General features: G+C 37.3%; 1 protein-coding gene across 2 annotated transcripts in view; it reads right to left on the reverse strand.

Annotated features, from left to right (window-relative positions):
- The window catches only part of nlgn2a (neuroligin 2a), a 167359-nt gene that overhangs the window by 46004 nt on the left and 99130 nt on the right, over positions 1 to 22225 (reverse strand). For both annotated transcript variants that reach the window (XM_047801468.1, XM_047801465.1), the window contains one exon: positions 4030 to 4179. In XM_047801468.1, the coding sequence (XP_047657424.1) occupies positions 4030 to 4179 (150 nt within the window). The remainder of the gene's footprint in view (positions 1 to 4029; positions 4180 to 22225) is intronic.

Genomic DNA, 22225 nt, shown 5'->3' on the forward strand with positions numbered 1-22225 from the left:
CACACACACACACACGCAAATGAATGCACATTGTGCCAAAGACAACAATGTACAGCACTAATACTGCACTGGAGACAGAAGGTTGTAGGATGTGTGTAGTCAGTTCTTATATATTACTGACTAATTGTCAATATTAAACAGTAGCTAAGGTCTGACTTGCTGAACTTCAAGTCTTCTGAAGCAGCTGTACTGGGAATCTAAACATTAGGCTTCCATATAAGTAATGTGTGGAACCATACTTGTGCTTTTGGAAAAGTGAAGCTCACACTGCCGCAGTCCCACACACTCTGAAGGAGACGGGAGCTTTAATGACTTTTTTTTTTTTTTAGCAGACCTTTCCTTTTCTGCTAATGAAGCAAAATCTTGGGGCAATAGCTCTGGGCAGGCCTGTAGTTAAAGTGAAAGATGGATAAGCATATTTCTAACCGTGCTAACCCAATAAAGCTATCACATCCACCGCTGACTTGCATGAATGTACATCGTGCCAATATTTCATTCATATAAAGATAAAGTGGAAAATATTATATAGTGTTTATGGGTCCCAGAATGCTCTTCTAGGATCTGCCTTCTTCCAGTCACTCCAGTCACAGTGCTGAACAGCCAAATCAAAGCTACTTATTCAATCACATGCTCAGTTTATGGTTCAATTGGGCTTTTAACCCTGCATTCATGCAAACTTTCTCTTTTTTATTACCACTTGTGAATTCGACTTATCCGGTTCCGATAAGAACTGGTAGGCAAACTGCATACTAACTATTAATAGTATTATATAATTCATAGTTTTACCCATGTTTTAAATACATTTAAGCATTTTAGTTAATGGTGCTTGCAAAGCAACATTCTTACTATTGTGCATACTCTTCCGGACAAAACTTCGCCGCGTAACTTGTCCCGCAGCTTTTGTCCTAGACCCATAAATGAGGTGTCAAATTGACCTGCTCATTGAGGAGAGGTCTGCTATGACTTTTCTAAGCGATCCGAGTACTGCTACTTCTGGTACCGGGTCTCAAAGTGGCCTTTTTTTGCCATTGACTTCCATTACTATCTACACCAAACTCCTTTAGGGTGATACACTAAACGTTTTAAATTGGTGTACCGACTGGCCTTCCGGTTGTGACGCACCCCGCAACCAAAATATGCAAAATCAAAAAACTTTTTACAACATGGACATGTGACATATCAAAACACTCAGAACAATGAGGGTAACTTCCTCAAGAGTATTCTGATGACGTCACGTGATTTCAGATGAAAATAAAACATTTGCCAAACATGGACATGTGACATATCAAAACACCACGTACCATTCACATTTTCTTCAGGAAATGTACGTTCTAGTTTCATATATAATTCTGTCTCCCTTTTTGTTGATAAAATATTACTGAATTGGAATTGACCTCAGATTGGAACTAAAGCCATGAAATTGGAGGGGAACACTGGATAATCCACTCCACAGGATTGTGGAGTTGGAGCCTGTCATTTGTATTTTACCAGTTTATAGCAAATCCTAATTCAAAGTTTGCTTATGGCCAGAGTTTATATTAAGGCCAAAGTATTTCAATAGAGCAGTGCCATGTTGGTTTCTTTTATGAAGTTGCTTTGTAAATCTCTACCCATAGAAAACAGAATAAACATTTCATATCCTTTTATAATATTTATAGTGGGAAATCTTTTAGCTTTTCTTGTCACCAACAAAAATGCTGAAATTCATGCATGCAAAGAGTCCAGGGTAAAGTCACTGTGTGCTGTTGGACTTTCTTTTCAAGGACAAGCAAATAAATGTGTTAGAAAATTGATTTCCCAATACACAAAAGATGTTGTAAGTAATATTTGTTGAGTAATGTTCTAAGGTCTATTATACAGTATGTAAAATGGCACTTATTGTACTGTATGTTAAAGGGATATTCCACCAAAGCAGGATAGTACAGGAGCTACAGTACATCTCCGAGAACTCGATGATCCTGCAGATTAAGGTAAGCGTGCAGTATTCTTCTTTGTCAACGCTTGACTATAACAGCTATATGTGAGTCTTATCCAACCTTATTGCCACAAAGTTGAAAGCACACAATTCTCTAGCATGTCTACTGTATGCATGCCTTAGCTTTAAGAGTTCCATTTGCTGGAACTAAGAGGACCAAACTTGTTTGAGTGTGACAAAGCTATGCACACAATGTGCCAAGGTTAGTGTGGATAAACTCAAGTGGGCTGCACAGATCCCTGACCTCAACCCCAATGAACACCTTTGGGGATGGACTAGAACACAGACTTAATGCCAGGCTTTCCTGCCCAATACTCAGTGTCTGACCTCACTAAAGCTTTTGAGGCTGAATAAACAGATATTTCCAAAGCCACACTCCAAAATCTAGTTGAAAGCCTTGCCAGTAGAGTGGTGGCTGTTATAGCTGGAGAGCTTCTAGTTCTACTCTTCCACTGTAAAAGTGTTCTGGTTTAGTATTTGTTTTGGAATTAAATCTTATGTTTTCCTAGTATTAAATCTGCTTGTCATTGTAAAATGTTCTGGCTTATTAGTGTTGAATCTTAGCAATGATAAAAATACACAGATTATTTTGTGACATAGTTGAATAAACACTCCAGTAAAAGAAAACCTCCAAAATCCTCAAAAAAAAAAAAAAAAAAAAAAAATTGAATTAAACTACATTAACTTTAAGTGTAAAAAAACGAAACAAAAAAAAACTGTATGGAAAAAAAGTACAAACATCCTGCATACATTTTTCCCCCCAAACTTTTTAAAAAGTTTTAATGAATTAGTTACTAGTAAATTTGTGCACCCTTTCATTAAGGAATGAAGGAGTGTTACTGTACATGAGAAAATCTCACATTCTTGCTGTCACGTTAAAATATATGTAGATTCAAGATCTCCAATGTCTGATGCCATAAATGACTATGACATATTCCAGAGAAGTGTAGACAAAAGTAATCTGTGAAAAACATCCGTTAGTGGAAAGATCTACAGTATATACTGTAGACTTTACATTGGAGTAATTGTATTTTTTAATTTTCACATCACTGATAGCAGCACACTGATTTTTCTTGGCTTGGTGTTGGTGATATAAGCACAACCAACTGCTTTTTTTCCTCAGTGAGAACGGATAATGGCTGCTTCTCATGAAGACTCTTTTATTGTCTCACTTCCTCCTCTCTATACTCAAGCTTATTCATTCATGGCTCAAAGCTTATGAGCACATCACAAAAGATTTTGTCATCAGATTCTTCAAAAGGTATGAAATCAATCCTCTATTTATATTCCATAGACAAAAGCTAAGCTATGTTTCATCGTGACATAATCGGGTTGAAATTCAGCAGTAAATACAGTGAAAGCATCACTGACAGCATTACGCATGTCAAACATTATTTTGGGTGACACAAAACACCAGAGTAGTTTTTATAGTTGAATTACATTAAAGCAGGGCTTTCTAAAATAGTACATCTTTTTGGTGGTTGCATGATTGCTATCAGGGCACCTTCCCTGATGGTATTTCATAGCCTCTCTGCTTTAACATGCAACAAAAATCATGACATTAATATGGTAAGCTGATGTAGGTGCAGAATACAATAAGAGTGTTAAATACTACCACAAAATGTCCAAATTCAGTCTTGGTTATAGCACTGCACAAATTAGTGTTTCTGCTCCAGCATACCATTTAACTCAGCACAAGATTCATTAGTTTAATTCAACAGTCAAGAGAACAATTTAGGGTCAATGCTGCTTTACAATAACCAGAAAAGAAATTCTGCGCTAATGGTATTAGTCTTATCAGGTGTGAGGGATGTGACTTTACGAGTATGTGCATTCTTATAACTGCAGTAATAATCTGACTTAAAATCCAAGAAGAGTCAGAAACTGTTCTCTGACCTGTAACTGACAGACTGAATCTGATCTTGAGGCTAATAACTGTAATCTATCACAATAAATCAGGGTTTGATTCATTGATTACAGATTGTTACTGTAGATCTACCTAAAAATGTACAAATGTACAGGAGACTGTTTTGAATAAGAGACAAGAGACTCACCTAGCACCCCCAGTCTATAGTTCATGGTGACCACAATGACGTTGCCGTAAGCTGCCAGCACGCTTGCGTCAAACATGTTTCCGGTTCCTTCCATGTACGAGCCGCCATGAATGAACAGCATGACAGGTTTCTTCCTGCGGTCGCGAATATCTGAGAACAAATTATTGAGAACACATAAAAGAGCAAATGAGTTGAAGTTAAGGATGTGGTAAAAGCACTGAGTCACCAACAGGTACTTTGGAAAAAAAAATGTCAATGTGATGATGCTTTGCTGCTTAATTCTGCAGGTTTTAAGAAAACAGACATGGACTGCTTCTGACGATGGAAAATATAGATCTGCTAATGGACTATGAATCAAAAGACCAGAAATCTGTATGCCTTTTGTGTTCTTTTGGTTGGCATTTATTTATTTATGTTAAAATCCAAATTTCATATCTAGTTTTTCCAGAGTTTTCTATAATCTTCCACCGTCCACATGTAATCACAAGTGGTTTCATTAAATCTAGATTAATATAATTGTAAGAAAAGGACAAAACACATTCTCATTTACTCTCTCATTACAACAGGACAAACCATGCAATCCTCATGAAAAATATGAAAGACAGTTCAAATCCAAGGCCTGCCAGAGAAGAAGTGTTTAGCCTTTGGCTCTGCACATCTCAATAGCTGAATTGAATGATCTCTCAATTATAAGTTACACTGGATAAACATGCTGCTTAATTACAAAATGCAAATGCAAATATAAATTGGAGATAGCTGTTTCGGTTCTTTGCTCCAATATATAATGAAATAAAATGAAAGATCCTGTAAACAATTACTGAAATATTTTTAATAGTTATCTGTCAGGATGTATTAAGTGCTCTTGAAAGACCCAGATATCAGTGAGGCCAAAGCATTAAACAAACATACACCCACATACACTCAACCTCTGTGCGCAAATGTAGCCTCTAAAACACCAATTTACACCCACACACATCAGAGATATGTTCTTTCACCCCATGCATGAACATGGCCAATGCAGACAGGGGAATCTATGATTGTAGCTTGCTGAGCTAACTGCCTTAACTTGATTGCCCATTCCTTTCCTTCACAAAGGATCCATTCAATCAGCTAGCTTGCTGTATTGGATGGCACTGTGCCATCACTCAGACCCACAAACATACTAACACATGATAACATATGAGCCATGACCACATAGACATTACATGTGACTGTGGCACGAGTTGAGTGATTGATGGCCTCTATACCCTCCTTTCCCTCTCTCATTCCTTCTTTTTACCCACTCCTTCTTGATCTTAACCACTTCCTGCTTTGAAATAAACTTTAAAGAGCCTTTCTTCCACCCCTTATCCTATCACTGTTTCTCTCCACTTCATTCAAAATCCTCTTTGCCCCTCTCTCATCTCCTACAGATCCATTTAAAGCCCCAATCTTCCTTTCTAAAAGCTCCACAAACATCACAGTCATTTTTATAACCTGATCTAGTCTTGCTTTTGAATTTGCACACAGCACACAGGATAGTGTAAAATGATCCATATGGGAAGACATAGATGAGAGCAGAGGAGAGTGAATCAGGGAAGAAAGGGAGAGTGAGAGGGAGGATTAGAGAGAAGGTCATATGGAGGTTGGAAGGTAGGGAGAGATAGAGGAGATAGAGGATGAGGGATTGAGAGAGATATTGGGAAGGAGTTACGGAGATCATGACTGTGTCAGTGGCCCATCAGGTATTAAAATCCACCACAGGTGATCATATCGCAAATGCAGATGCATGTGGCCAAATCATCCTTGTTGTCCGCTTTACTAGGAACACTTGTCACATGCAGATTTTAAGCAGCTATCTAATAAGCTAATCATTGGGCAGTAGTGTAAGGCCAAGAGCTTCAGGTAATTTTTACATCAAACATCAAAATGAAGAAAAATTGTGATCTTTGTGACTTTAACTGTAGGCTAAACAAAAGGGCTGGTTTTATTTGTTTGATTAACTGGTGATCTCCTGGGCATTCTACACAAAGCAGACTAAGAGTTTACACAGACAGTGTATATTTGATTATATTTGTGAATGGCAGAACATTCAGTCAAGTCTCTGATGTACATCATAGACAACGTCACCAACGTCCCTCCATGTGTCACTCTTTTTATACATGGGAGCAAGGCCAATTATTTTGTTTTTGCTATACACTAAGACATTTGAGTTTGAGATCAAAATTAGAATATGAGACGACAGATCAAAATTTTCTTTTGCTTTCCTTTCCTTTTCAGAATTTCCTGAAAGTTACATCTAGATGTGTCAAACAGCTTAGAACCTCCCTCCGGTGTCTCTTGTTGTTCGGGTGCCCTCTTAAAATGAATCTTTAAATAATAATAATTAAATAATTAATAGCACTGAATGTCTGCTCTATGTATTCTTTGATTGAGGCTTGGGATTCACTTGTAAATACCGCAACAGGGAGCTGGACAAAAACAAATCATTTTGAAATTGTAAGTAAAATCAAGCAGATCCGTTTCAATAACAATGAGCACAACCTGTATAACAATCTGGAATGTCCTGAAAAAGAAAAAAGCACTGTTGTACTAGCAAACAAACACTGAACACAAACACTGTGAGAGCTGTGAAAGAAAACCCTGAAAGAAACACAGTCAATGACATCACCAGCAATCTCCATAGGGAGGGGTGAAGGAATCACAGTCTACTGTTTGAAGAAGAGCAGAGGCCAATTTCCATGGCAATGCATCCAATCTAATTGGGAGGAACTTCATCATGCAGAAAGACAATGTGCCAAACACACTGCCAACACATCAAAGGACTTCATCAGGGGAAAGAAGGGGAAGGTTTTAAACTGGCCAAATCAATCACCAGACCTTAACCAAGTGAGCAGCATTTCACCTCCTGAAGAGAAGACTCAAGGGAAAAAACCCCAAACAAACAACAACTGAAAGAGGCTGCAGTAAAAGCATTGTAAAATAATCACTAAATAAAAATGCAATGTCAATGGGCCACCTTTTTGATGTAGTTACTGCAGGAAAGAGATATGCTACCAATTATAAAGAGCTATTTATTTTTTATTTACGTTAAGATTATTTGTCCAGCTAAATTGGGTGCTTGAACACCAAAGGTGCCATGTTCTAAGTTGTTTAACATGTTTAGATGCAAGTATCAGGAAATATAAATTTGGACACATACATTCAGCCATCAGACAGTGTTGTTAAAAAAAGAATTATTATGCTGTTGTACAGTATACAAAATCTGTCAGGTGCTAAAACTGTGGTCAGCAAGCAGGCCACAAATTAATCTCCAGGCACATGATTGAAAGATGTCTGTAAAGTTTTTATTATTATTATTATTATTATTATTATTATTATTATTATTATTATTATTATTATTATTTATTTATTTATTTATTTATTTATTTATTTATTTAACCAAGGGACCAGAGGAACATGAGTGTGAAGGGCAAGTAGTGCCAGGGGGATGGAGAAAGAAGGGCCAGAAGTAGAGTGAGGTACAGAATCAGATGGAAGGAGGGGAAGAGAACAAGATGAAGGATTTATGGAGAGAAAGATACAAGGACTGTAAAGCCTCATCACTGCTGATCCTTTCATGCAGAACACAGATACTGGATTGATTAGAGACAAACTTGTGTTTATTGCTCTGTGTGTGTGTGTGTGGGGTGGGGGTGGGGGGGTGGCTGTTTGGTGGCAGTAGTTTTTCGACTGTGGAGTTTCTATCTCTTGTGTGAACTTAATTAGTTCCAAATCCATTGGACACAGTCATTCTTGCTTGACATTCTTTTTTCTCTGTTCTCCACCCTCCCCTCATCCCATTAAAATGCTTCTACAACACAATGGGCTCTTGGTGAAGTGAGACTGTGGTCTGGATAAATCTATTTCTTATGCTGTCGAGCTCCATGGTCATTGTTACTGGGTGTTGTTCAGTTACTGGATATACCAAATGGGTATACACTTTGCAAATCAGTTGTGGTTGTGGTATTTGTGCTTGAAGAAAAATCATTTTCCAGAGAAGATGAAACATTTAATCATTGTCATTTTCATATCAGTATCTATTCGTGGTACATTTTCTAATTGCTCTATAATTTAAAGACAATTCTAACATTTGGAAACCGTGTTTACTCTCGCTTTTATTAAGTCTTTGAGTCTCCCCTCCTAGCTTCAGTCAGTCTACTGGCACTTTGTTCCACTAAAACTCGAACTCTGTCTTTCAACTTCTGGCCTTTGAAAGTCTAACCCACAGGCACCTGAACTCGTTCTCTAAACCTGACTTCACTACTTCGGTAGATTTCTTTGTAAAGAGCTCATCAGTGAAATTAATGGGTTTTGTGTGGAGTTGGAATGAACTCTTGTAGACACTGTGCTCCTCAGGAGATGGCACTTTTTAAAATCATCTATTCATAGCTGATCATTTTTCAGAGCATGCCTAGAATTCACCTTCCTTTAAAGTCACACAAAGCATTTTATATTCTCTAATGAATATGGAATTTCTTGATGTGGCAGTTTCACAGAAAAATCATCAGACAACAAGAAAAAGGAAGAGAAGTGCTTACTTTTCCCTACCAATACAATCTCAAGAAATATGCAATTAATATAAAAGTCACCAAACCCTATATTTGACAGCATATCTACTTTACTCTAGAACATGTTGGGTTAAACAGCCCACCCAGTATCCCAAAACTAAGGCCTTCCTTCATAGTTGTGGAGGTGGTGGAGCAGAGTCAGAATATTATGCATTGGTGAAAAAACTCATTAAATGTTGGAGAAAATTGGATGCTTTGTAATTTTGTTTACATACTGGGAAATGTAGACATAATTAAATCTCAGTCATGGCCTGTTCTATATAGAGTTTTTAGCAACAGGAAAACTCAAAGACGCATTCATGTATATACTCACCATACACTTTGATTTGAACACCTGCTTTCTAGTTGGTGATTCGGTGCCCATGATTCATGAGCCTCAGATTCTTGTTCTTGTTGAACAGGAGAAGAAACCAATGTGGTCTTCTGCTGTTGAAGCTTATCCATGTCATGGCTCAATGTTTTGTGCATTCTGCTCACCACAGTTGTAAAGTGCGATTATCTGAGTTACTGTAGACTTTCTGTCAGCTCAGACCAGTCTGGTCATTTCTCTCTGATCTCTCTCCACAACTAAGCATTTCTGCCCACAGAACTCTCACTCACAAGATGTTTTTCCAATCTCTAAAAACTGTTATGTTTGAAAATCCCAATGAGATCAGCAGTTTATACTCACTCAGCTTATCTGGCACCAACAACCATCACAAGGTTAAAGTGAAAGAGATCATACTTTAAGATGAACTGATGCACACTGTATCTTCAATATGTAATGTGGTTAACTTGATGTAGGAATTTAAAGGATCCCAATCTAGGACTGAGTTTACTAGGAAGATTTGAGCTTCAGATTGAGAGCAATGCTGTCTAGCCAAGCTGGTAGTGTGGGTGAGGTTGTTTACAGCAGTCAGCCTATAGGCGCTGGTGCCAAATAGCCAGCTGAAAATGTATGTAGGCCGTAAACCATCCAGAGTTGGCACATCCATCGGATCTCTAGACCAAGGGAATGGGCAAACCCAGCACACATTGAAAGGGGGTGAGGCCTGTGGAAGAGTGGAGCAGGGAGTTTTCAGCATATTCTTCCCTTGGGAGGAAGTCGCTCCATATGTGTGGGTCCTGACTGCATTATGATCTTAGATAACAGCCAAGGTCCTAGATAAGATGTTCAGATTAACCATTAGACTGGTCATTCTGTCTCTTCCTGTACCTTGCTCTTGTGCATTTCAACTCCCTGTCTGCTTATGACATATCCCAGGAAGGAAATAATTACTTTTTTCCACCTTGATTGTTGATGTTGGAGGAGTCGGACAATACCTGGTGTACTTGAAAGACATGGTCTTCTTTAGATTTGTTTTAAATCAGGATGTTGTCAGTGTACAGTGTACTGTACATTGGTCAGGCCATATGGCATTATCCAATATGCATAGTGCCCCCTAGCAGTATGAAATGCTGTTTTCCATTCATCCTCCTCCCATATTCTCATAAGATTAAAGGCCATCCTTAAGTCCAGCTTGGATAATAAATTTGCTTCACAAAGTTGTTCCAAGGCAAAAGTAAATAATGGCAGGGGGTAAGATTAGCAAACAGTGATGGAGTTCAGTCCTCTGTAATCAATGCAGGGTCTCAGACCACCATCTTTCTTTTTCAGTGAAGAGGAATCCGGCGGCAGTGGGTGATGTAGAGGGACGAATGAATACGGCTGCCAGCTCTTACTCAATCTTCCATTGCTTTTGGGAAGTGAGGTGTTAGGGAGTAAGTCTATAGCACAGTCACATGGCCAATGTGAAGGCAGTTTGTTTGTGCAGTCTTTATTGAAAACCTTGAGTAAGTTGTGATATTCAACAGGTTTTTCCAAGGTCCTCAGTGGGTCAGGGCTTTCCATGGTTGTGGCATAACATGGACGAGTGATGGGTTAGAAAAAGCAATGTTTTTGCCAATGTGGAGACCAATGAGAGAGTTCCATGTCTTGCCAGGAGATTCAGGTGTTATGGATGTGAAGCAAGGGGAATCCTAATATAATGGAATTTGAAGGTAATTGAATAATAAATAGTACCAGTTCCTCCACATAAAACAATCCTTTTTTGCAGCATGATGTGTACAGCTTGATGCATGGTAAATCCATTCCCTTTGGGTCGATTGTCCACAGCCGTAATTTTCATAGGTGTCACATAGTGGGACAGTGGTAGCTGTAATTCTTCCACTAGCTGACTGTGGATCAGGTTGACTGCAGATCTGGAATCCACTAGGACTAATGCATTTTTTATCATAACAAAGTTATACAGGCAAAACACAAGAAAGGCTTGGTATGTCACAGAGGCAAAAAAATATTTTGCCTTCAACCACTGAAAATATGCTTAAGAAGCGCTAATGGTGTTGTTACACTTTGTGAGATTGGACAATATAAACCAGCATGTTGGATTGTCACCAAATAAACTCAGTAATGGAACAAATAACCCAAATAAACTACCCAATATGTGTAACTCAGCAGTTGGATTAAAATAGCAACCCAAATTGCAAACTTTATACTACACATTAACATATCTGAAACCTGTATTTGCATATAGGAAACTGACTTTTTTTTTTTAATTGCAATTTTTAAAATATAATTTGACAAAGCTGTTGTAGTGTCACTTTTCAAATATGAATACCCATGATAATATATATTATAATAATGACAACATTTTATACAATTTAGGGCAACTATAAGGATTAGGCTCCACCAATAAGCATCGTTTTGCCATCTCACACAACAGCTGAGACTTTTCTGCATTTCTATCATCAGGCTAATGAAACCAGTGCATCCACTTAAGTATCAAACACATCAAGTTTCTCTTCTACCTTATGCCATCAGACTTGCCCACCTGTCTTCCTCCTGAATACATTTTACTAATTACCTTATTTCATCTGTACTCTCTCATGTAAGACTTAAAGATTTAAAGTGGCTTCATTTATTTAACTTGTAAAAACCTAAGACATTTTTATGGTCTATTGAATATTGTGATGTTTTAATGTTGCCCACAGTTGATTGTATCAGCATAATCTTCAATAAGATCTGCATCTTTAATAATATTTTATTACTTGTTGCCTCCTTATATAGGCGATTATTCTTTAATTATTAATGATTAATTAGAAATAATTAAATATCCATATCTCTTTATTTCGTTTCTGATGTGCATGTGCAATGGATAACAAGTTCAGATTGCGAACATGTGTATCTGTGCCTTCTCAGTTTGAATTTAGATGTATTTTATTGCCAATAGCATTTATTGCCAAAAGTAGGAGAACAAATAAGTTAGTACTGACATGTGACCCGATATTGAACAAAAATTACAAGGTGAATCAACCTCTGCAGTACATTTTCTTTTAAACAGTTCTCTGTGCTTGAGACTGGTGGGAGTGAAGCACTTTATAGCTCATATAAGAGTTCATTTTTACTTTGATCCACTCCCATTGACACAGAGGCTGAGCATGATGCATCACTGTACTGACTAAATCCATGAAAATTCCTTATTTCACAAAATAAATACACCCATAAAAAATTGTGTATTTGAAGTGCATTTACTCAATTTATTACAAATATCAATGTTTTCAATTCCACAGAGCTTTTTTTTTAAATACAAATTTTTTAATAAAAATATGCAATTTTGTGTGTATTAATTTCTTATGCTCGGCTTTGTATTATTATGATTGAACATAAATGAACAACAGAATAATTTGTATTTGAATCAATGAATTAAACTAAATCCCACCGTATACTTTAATAGAAATACCTGTAGACCTGCACATTTATACATTTATCTAATTAGCCAATCATTAGGCAGCAGCACAATGAATAAAATAATGCAGACACAGGTCGAAAGCTTCAGTTCATCTTAAAGTATGATCTCTTTTACTGTACTTTAGCCATGTATGGTTATTGGTGCAAGATAAGCTGGGTGAGTATTTTATGAACTGCTGATCTCATTGGGATTTTCAAACATGACAGTTTTTAGAGATTGGGAAAACAAATACATCTTGTGAGTGAGAGTTCTGTGGGCAGAAGTGCTTTGTTGAGGAGAGAGATCAGAGAGAAATGACCAGACTGGTCTGAGCTGACAGGAAGTCTACAGTAACTCAGATAATCACACTTTACAACTTTGATGAGCAAAATGCACGAAACATTGAGCCATGACATGGATAAGCTACAACAGCAGAAGACCACATTGGTTTTTTCTCCTGTTCGACAAGAACAAGAATCTGAGGCTCATGAATCATTGGCACTAAATCACCAACTGGAAAGCAGGTGTATACTGTAGGTGTTCAGATACCTGCACAAAGTGTATGGTGAGTATACAGTATACATGAATGTGTCTTAAACCTTATTTATATACCTTATTTAGAACAGGAAATGACTGAGATTTAATTCTGTTTACATTTTCCAGTATGTAAACTAAATTACAAAGCACACAGTTTTCTCCAGGAAAAAAACTGACTTGTAAGTCATATTCCATGTTAAAGTATCCCATGTATAAAAGAATAAAAAAGAGCGATTTTGTCATACTGCATTTGGCATGTGATTCCTGTCACTAATATTTTTGTTGCCTCCTCAAACACACAGCCTGAAAGACATCCTTAACTCATTTAAATTCAAACACAGACCCACAATTACTGTATATGAGAACAATGTAGAGTTGTAGAAAATACAGAAAAGGACAGAGAGACATGTCAAAAATCAAAAGATGAATTGGTGTTCAAGGAATACAGAAACAGACGGAACTTATGTTAGAGAGAGAGAGAGAGAGAGAGAGAGAGAGAGAGAGAGAGAGAGAGAGAGAGAGAGAGAGAGAGAGAGAGAGAGAGAGAGAGAGAGAGAGAGAGAGAAAGCGCAAGCACAATATGGCAAATAAACAAAACTAGTATGTAATTCTGTACCTAAATAAAGGTCTTCATTTGCTCTTCATATGATGGCCTCATAATAGCATCATCAGAAACAACTGCACTATTCTAGCCCACACTATTTTTTCCTCCTCATCTTTCACCCACTTTTCCTCTGATCCCTTTCTTCTACTTATTCTTTTCTACTAGCTGGTACTTTCGGTGTGTGTGTGTCTCTGGCCTCTCATTAAGGGACTTCATCTAAAGTCATCTAAAATCTCAAGATAGCTAGCACAGTGTTCTTTCTATTCCTTTAATAAACCATATACTCTCCTTCTCTCCCTCACCAAACCCCATACTTCCAACAACTCCCCCTCCTCTTTTAGCACTCTGAGCATTCCCTTATCTCTCTTTCATCTTGTGCTCTTCTGTCACTCCACTCCTCTCTCCTTCTCTGCCTTATTTGCTGCATTCATGACATCATTCAGCGCATTTCCATGACTCTCTTCTCCCATGCTCCCCACTTTTTTCTCCCCTCCATTTCTTTCTAGAATATCTTGATTTAGCTATAGGTATTGCTATAAATTAAGTTGATTTTGACCGTAAATATGACAAGGAAATGACTGCCCTGCCTTGCATATGCACATCGTACCAAGCAACAAAAGATACATTGCTGAAGGTTCTCCACTAGTGTCATTGAGAGATTTTTCTCTCTCATGCAGCAATCCTCTTTTCACCCTGCACTCTCTCACTTCTTTACCACTGATTCTTGTTTACTTGATTATGGTGACAAAACAGATGAGAATGAACGTTTACTTTATGCTGTTTTGATGTTATTATTATTTTGTTATGTTATTATTATAAGTGTTCTAGCTTTCTGTATACTGAAGATCATGTTGAGTAGGAGCAAGTTAAAAAAAGTTTTTAATTGCTTGTATTTTAGCTGTGTTTTTCCTCATGCAACGAATGTCATACTTTGATTATGTAGCTGGTGTTAAGTTATGCGTAAAATCACACAAATAAAATCAGTTTATAATAAGGGCATTGAAAGCAGTGGTGCGGAGGATATGTAGCAACACCTTCTGCTAGTATTTCTGCAAACTGCAAACAGATCTACAACTGCTAATATAGGTAAACAAACGTAATATTTTAGTATAAATATTATAAAAATTATAATATTATATTATAATATTATAGCATAAACGTTTTTGAGTTTGTATCTCAGAGATAGGATTCCTTTTACACTACAGTGATTTGCCAACAATTAATGAATGAACAGCATTTTGAAAATGTAAAACTTTAGGACAGAGTTCTTTGTGTGCCAAGATCAAGATACACAATAGTTACTATAGAGTACCAAAAATAACAGAAACCAACATTTGGGTCTGGAAATTTACTGACAATGCATCTACATTTGAGTGTCTTCCCATACATATTAAATAACTATAGCTTACAGAAACCTTTGCACAACCAATCATTAGATTCTTCTCATTGCTCAACCAATGTGTATTAAGATAAGATAAGATAAGATAAGATAAGATAAGATAAGATAAGATAAGATAAGATAAGATATACCTTTATTTGTCCCACAATGGGCAAGAAAATGCATAATATATAAAAAGAATAGAGACATACTATAATATACAGTATATACAAAAACATAATGTTTAGGTTTTGTACTATGTACTATGTACATTATTAGGTTTGTACTAAGTGAACAAACTGATGTGTAGTTTTCAACATTCTAAAGTATTGGAATGAGCGCGTTAATTTAAATCTTTGGCTCATGTTACATGTAGTATATATGATTGTAACCAAAACCTGAGATGTCTTAAAAACATAATAAGTCCTTATGGTCATAGCACATACCACTGTACGATATAGTTCTTAAAATTTCAGTGGCCCCAATGGAAAAACACCTTCCAATGTCCCTTTTTGTAATCATTATAAATACCCAATTTCAAATTAATGATCTATCGACAACATTGTTGAGATGCCAGCAGACAAAGTTTTGCAAATTTTGCAAAATGTACTTTAGCACTAAAGTATGTGCGGTGATTAGAGCGGTGATTAATGGCTTGTCATCAAATGCCATGATCAGTCAAAATACCATTTTTAAGTAACAAGTTTAACTAAGGAGATAAGACTAGAGTGAAGGCTCATGTAGGTGCTTTTATGGCCAATTGTATTACTTGTAATTCAAATTAAACCTTGATAAAGAGATACTAGTGGTGTTTTTTTTCAGGATAATAATAAATCAGTTTAAGATAATTACACCAAGAATACTTTAAATATCAAGTCATTTTTTGACACCAAATCCAGTTTTTAATGTAAAGATGACATAATATAATGTAAATGAATTGTAATAGTTGTACTTGCCCATTTGAAAATATTGAAATAGTAATTTTACTTTTAGTTGTTCAATGCTGGCAACTTTCATTGAAACTGGAATTTGTTGTTATATAAACTTCCAGGTCATATATTATGGGGCTAATGTTTGCACCACTGAGTAATCCATATAATAGAGATGTAGCCTGGCACTTGGACCATCTTCAACTGACTATATTACTTAAGCTGGGTGTTAATGTATAATAGGATATGTAGGTTTACCTTATACTTTTTAAGACTTTGGGTATTTTGGATCAGACTAGGCTGAAAGTATTCTGTAAAGTACTTTCTCCTGCAGTGTGAGGCATTCTGTTTAAATTTCCAAATATACTGATAGAATCTGGTAAGGCATGAACACTTAAATTCAGACAGATAGACATGGACACATATCTTATATCAGTGCCTGACTTTATCATCCAGTTAAGAACCTGGAAATTCAAAACTGACAGTAGCTTTTTTTTTCATTCCTCTTTCTGCACATGATTCAAATTCACAGAAGGAAATGAGAAAGCAGACAGTCTGACAGTGCTTAAAACTTTCATTTGGCCCAAATGATTCTCCAGCTCTAAGAAGGAACTGGATTTGAGATTATGTTTCACATTTTCTTAACATCTCATTGATTATTCTCTTTGAAAAATCTCAACTTATTTCAATTAATATTAGCAATGAGAAGCAAAGTTCTCAAAGCCGATGTGGATAAGAACAGACCAATGGGAATAAAATGGATCAAGACTGTCTAAGAAAGCACTAGGAATTGATTAGACACACATTTTCATATATTTGATACATTCCCTATCGATATTTTTAAGTATACTGCTTGGAAATGGACAATGTATACTATTTTAATATCATTTCAAGGTTCATTTATAAACCCAAGCCAAGTTTCTAGTAAGATTAAAAAGTGCTCTAATGAATTTAATGCAGTCCATTAAATTCCAGTCTCATTAAGGTTTGATTAATGCTTGCTCAGCAATTACCTCTCTCTGTATATATCCATCTCCTCCCCCTAAGTCTGATCCTCATATATTTACCCCCCCCTCTCTCTCTCTCTCTCTCTCTCTCTCTCTCTCTCTCTCTCTCTCTCTCTCTTGCTTGCTCTCTCTGATTCTATGTTCAATTCATTTGAAATAGGGTCTGTCAGCTTTTAACTGCTGTGTGTGTGTGTGTGTATGTGTGTGTGTGTGTGTGTGTGTGTGTGTGTGTGTGTGTGTGTGTGTGTGTGTGTGTGTGTGTGTGTGTGTGTGTGTGTGTGTGTGTGCAAGAAAGAGAGAGAGAGAGAGAGAAAGGGTAATGTGGGCAAGATGCTGACAGCCCTGTAGCTGGTGCAGATGCAGCCAGGGGTTGACAGCCTGCTGATTACCCTGCACACACACACACACACACACACACACACACACACACACACACACACACACACACACACACACACACACACACACACACACACACACACACACACACACCATATACTACCTGATAGTTCTTTCAACAGCTTAACCCATTCTTTGCCTACAAACTTCCTTTTTATTTTTTTTTAGCTACTGAAGTTCATGTTCTGTTTTCACACACTGCTTTCCTACACTGACTTTTTGTTGGTGAGGTACCAGTTGCTCCAGTTGCTTTGTCCACAAATATATCATGATAAAGACTGTTTATTTGTGCCACATAATGACTCAGATGTCCCCTTTTTATGCAAGACCTTCTGGCTAAACTCCAAATTATCTTCTAATAGCATCTCGTAAATGTATTTTGAGATATTGCTGATATTTTTTATGATGATTTGTGTGTGAAGAGACATGAACAGCTAACTCCTGTCTCCTGTCACTCAGGTTTGCTTAAAAGAAATGGTTCATTAAATGCATTCAGTGCATTCATTTGCTTGTTGTTGGCTGCTAAGTCTGAGCCTTGAGAATAGCTTTGTGACTTTGTTAGGAACTGGCATAGCTAAATCAATCCTTGTCAGTATCAGCTGTTGTTTAAGAACACTGGACACCACTGGGCTACCAAACAACTAGATAATCTCACTAATATTTAACTTTGTTCACACGCTGTTTAACTTGCATTTATGTGCATTTATGATATTCCCCTGAGAAGACACTATCTCAAATAAGCCCAAACAATCTCTGGAAAGTGCACTTCTCCATAGGCCCTCTCTCCACAAAGTGTAAGAAGTAAACAAGCAGAGTCAACGCTTTTAACCAAAGCTGAACTGCTTTTTTTGTAATAAGGAGGTGGCTGCATCCTATGGTTTCTCACATCTACACTCAGCTGTGCTGCATGGTTTATTGTTAGAAAATAAACTACTACCACAAAGAAAACTTTTTTTGTGTCAGTCATAAAGGCAACCCCCAAAATGCATATAAAATACTAGTTTCCTGCACACTGTTAGTGTTAAATGTGAGATGTTAAATAATAGCCTCAATAAATGCAGCATAAAAAACAAATGGCCAACAGAAACTGAAACTTGGACAAAAGCCTTTAAACAGACTGCGTCCATCAGAATGCTGAGAATAATGTGTTTATTTTTTTTGTTTCTTGACAAGCCTTTGATGAGCACTGTAAAGTCTAATAAAATTAAATACACAGATCAATGAAAATACAGTAATTTTAACTCTCATTTTGTATCTCATCAAATGTCAGATCATTCCAGGTGAACCCAAGATTATGGATAAAACTGATAGTATTACTTAGGATTTCATAGAAGTTTATATTAACTGTCTTAAGGTTTCTTTAGTGCATACACATACAGTTACATACGTCGCTCAACAGAAACGTGGGTTGCTTTAAAGGTTAGCATGCTAAAGCTGTCGTCATGAGCCAAACGGCTACAGGCTGTTTAAGTGCACATTAAGAGTTATTCCATATCTGCCATGTGTGTATGGGGTTTGTCTGTTCCTACTGCACCTTAGGGGTTTCCTCCAGCTACTCCAGTTTCCTCCTCCAGTCCAAAGACATCTCTAATTTGTCCATAGTGTGTGAATGGGTGTGTGAGTGTATGTAAGATTGTGCCCTGTGATAATCTGGCATTCTATCCAGGGTGTTCCTTGCTTTGTGCACCGAGACTCCTTAGATAGATTTCAGGTTTCCCACAACCCAGTCGGATAAGTGGTGTAGAGAATCGATGGCTGGATGGATAACTTGCTATTTCATTAAACAGAAACTAATAAAGTACTAAATATGCAGCATCAGGAACAGGAAGAGTAAATACATTCCAATTAAAAATTTACAAGCCAACCCAGTAGAGCTCATACGTGAAGCTGAAGAGAGAAAAAAATTGCACAGTAGGATAAATCGCTAGGCCACCTGAACCTGCCAGAAATACTACATTATGCCAAATGTTCTCTCACTAACATAAGCAATAAAAAGGAAAGGGAAATATCTGTAATTTACAGTCCAGCACATGGATTAGCATTACAAATTGCATTTATGTATACCTCCTCATGTGTGGTCATTTATAGTCAGCACACATCAGCCCTCACAGAAGGTTAGAGTAGAAGAAGGAAACAGAACGTGACTGATCTCTCTATAATTCTACAGCATCCTCATTAAAAGCAACATGTACGTGAGATACATACTGTATACATACATGCACTTCCCAGTGGGAGTAATGCAAGTGCAAATGCAATCATACATGTGAGTGCCATTAGTAGCACTATATTATATTACCAGTTGAGCTCTATGCTATAGTTATAACACAGATTATTATGTAGTTAAATACATTATACATATAGTTAAGGACCACACCACTAGATAAAAAAGTATATCTCCTACTTCTGGCCTCTGATTAGGGGTGTGTCTTGTTCTGTATGTTAGTTGATTTTGGTGCTGCTCTTAGGCTGTATTCATAGTCAAGTGCATGTAGGGTGGAGTTAATATCAGAACTGAACATATAACCGATGCAGCTGTCTGTTTTTGCCCTGCATTGAGAGCTGGGCTGGATGGGAGCCTCAGTTACTTGAATGTGTGTTACTTTTTTTTTCCAGACACTGGCTTGTGTTAAGAGCAATCCAGAACCACTTTCTTAAAAGTTTTATGTAAAGCTTTAAAGCAGAGGTTCCCAGTATGGGAAATTGATTCACAAATGGGGTCACAAGAGAAACTATGTTCTCTTCCATTTCATTTCATTTATTTATTTATTTATTTATTTTTTACAAATTATTATTAGAAATATTCCTCAAACTATGAAGATTTAGGATTTAGCTCTCTAGTGTTACTTCTAAGTAACAACAGAGCTAGTCAGTCTGTTAAATTTTGCTGTGCATAAATCACTAAACATTGTACAATTTGTCTTGTATTTTCATATTGTATTCCATTTGTATTTCTGATATTGACAGAGATGTTTTGGCTCTGACATGCTACTGTATCTAGGGAATTAGCTTTTACTCCTAGAGGTGCACATAGATGTGAATATGTTTTTTGCATGTGCATGCCAAGTCATGTATAAAATACAAAATCAATCAGCAATAACATTAAAACCACTCACCAATGACGTGAATGGCATTGACTATCTTGTTACATTGGCATCTGTCAAGGAGTAAGATATAATGAGTGAACGGTCTGTTCTAGTTTTTGTATTGGAAGCAGGGACAATGGGCACCTATAGGATCCAAGCAACTTGGATGAGATGATACCATGATATTCACTAGGAAGGCAGAGTTCTGGGCAATGTTCGGCTAGTAAAAAAACTTAGGCCCTGTCATTTATGTATTTACTGTATGTACTTAACACATACCACTTTCCTAAACATTGTTTCAGACCATGTTCTCCCCTTTATAGCAACAGTATTCTCTAATGGCAGTGGCAGTGACACTAAGTTGCATAATGACACTGCAAAAATTGGTCAGGAATGGGTTAAGGACCATGACAGAGAGTTTCATGTGTTGACACGGCCTCCAAATTCCACAGATCTGTGGGATGCGTTGGACAAACAAGACTGATACATTGAGGCCACATAAATATTGTAGTATCTTTTAAACTTTTGTTTGAACACAGCCTTTTGACATGACACACAACAGTATAATGCTATGTGTGTTTTTGGACTTCTTTTGTACTGAGAGTGACAATAAAATGGAAGGAGATTTGCTGAAAAGCATTGCTAAAAATTCCACTGCTTCCTCCATCCTTATTTCTCTCCTCACTTACCAGGGTTGTCAAACAGTAGCCAAAACCCTGGGCAGATATGCTGCTATTTCATCAAGGTGAGTCCTGCTACCAAGCCCACCATCAAGCTTTGAAACACTGTGGAAAAGTTAGGTCAATACCTGATACCTTCACTATAACTGAGATTTCTCCACAGGACAAACCAGCAGCTGAAGTTATGCTCTTCATACAGCACAAGGTTGTGAAAACCTCAAAAAATCCATCTTGTACAACATCAGCTAGACCTCTGTGTAGTATCACCAGTAGGTCCTGGTTTCTGACTCTCAGTGAGATCGGCCCGTACATATCGACTATGAGTTTTTTCATGATGCCAGAGTAGTTGTCAACCTGGTAGTGCTGGAGCAAGGACCAATCTCCTGCTGTGGTGAACTCTACAATGTGATACTGGGTCTAGTGAACATTACAGCATGATGTATGCAGTGTCTCTCTTCTGATTAATTTCCTGAGTCAGAAACCTGAAAGAGATTTTGACTGGCCAAGGCACCACATTCATTTTATAAAACTATGGAACGTATAAAATAATAAGGGATTAAAATGGTAAGAACTAAATTACATTCTATCAGTTCTATCATTCTGCCAAACATAACTGTATAAAAGGGCTAACCATCTGTAAGAACATTGGGAAAGCGGGTTTCCTTATTTACTGGCCATGTCAAGCTTTAAATTACTTACCAGGTGGCATGGGCATTCTGTAGTCACATTGTGAATCGGGGATGTCAACTATGATGCATTAGATAAGGCAAACAGATAACAACTATGCACTGTAAGTATTCCGTATCAACATCTTTAAACCATGGAGGCAGGTATTCCATCTTGCTCTCGTGACGGTGTTTCCTGTTAGACATAAATTTGATCTGGAGGTGAGCTTAAAAAGTTTTGCTCATTCCACCAGCTCTTACCATCCCTGAGGCAGACTGCCCAGTTGCAAAGGTTATTCCATTCACCTGATCACAATATTCACATATAACACCACACAGAGTCTTCCCCAGGTATTGTTGTTTGCAGCAATCCCTATTAAATACCCATACTTAAAAGCAGGTGTTTTTTTTTTATTTTTTTATGCAGACTGGTGGATCGGACAGGGGCTGGGGTCATGTCCCAGCTGCTGGAGGGGTCAGAGCACACTGTTCTATACATAAGCAGGAAACACTCCATGGAAATGTTTCTAGTAATCAAGTGGGCATAAAAGAAGGATGGGACAGGTAAGGAGTCATGGT

This window comes from Tachysurus fulvidraco, chromosome 1 (genome assembly GCF_022655615.1).
Source record: "Tachysurus fulvidraco isolate hzauxx_2018 chromosome 1, HZAU_PFXX_2.0, whole genome shotgun sequence".
In the NCBI taxonomy this organism is placed as follows: Eukaryota; Metazoa; Chordata; class Actinopteri; order Siluriformes; family Bagridae; genus Tachysurus; species Tachysurus fulvidraco.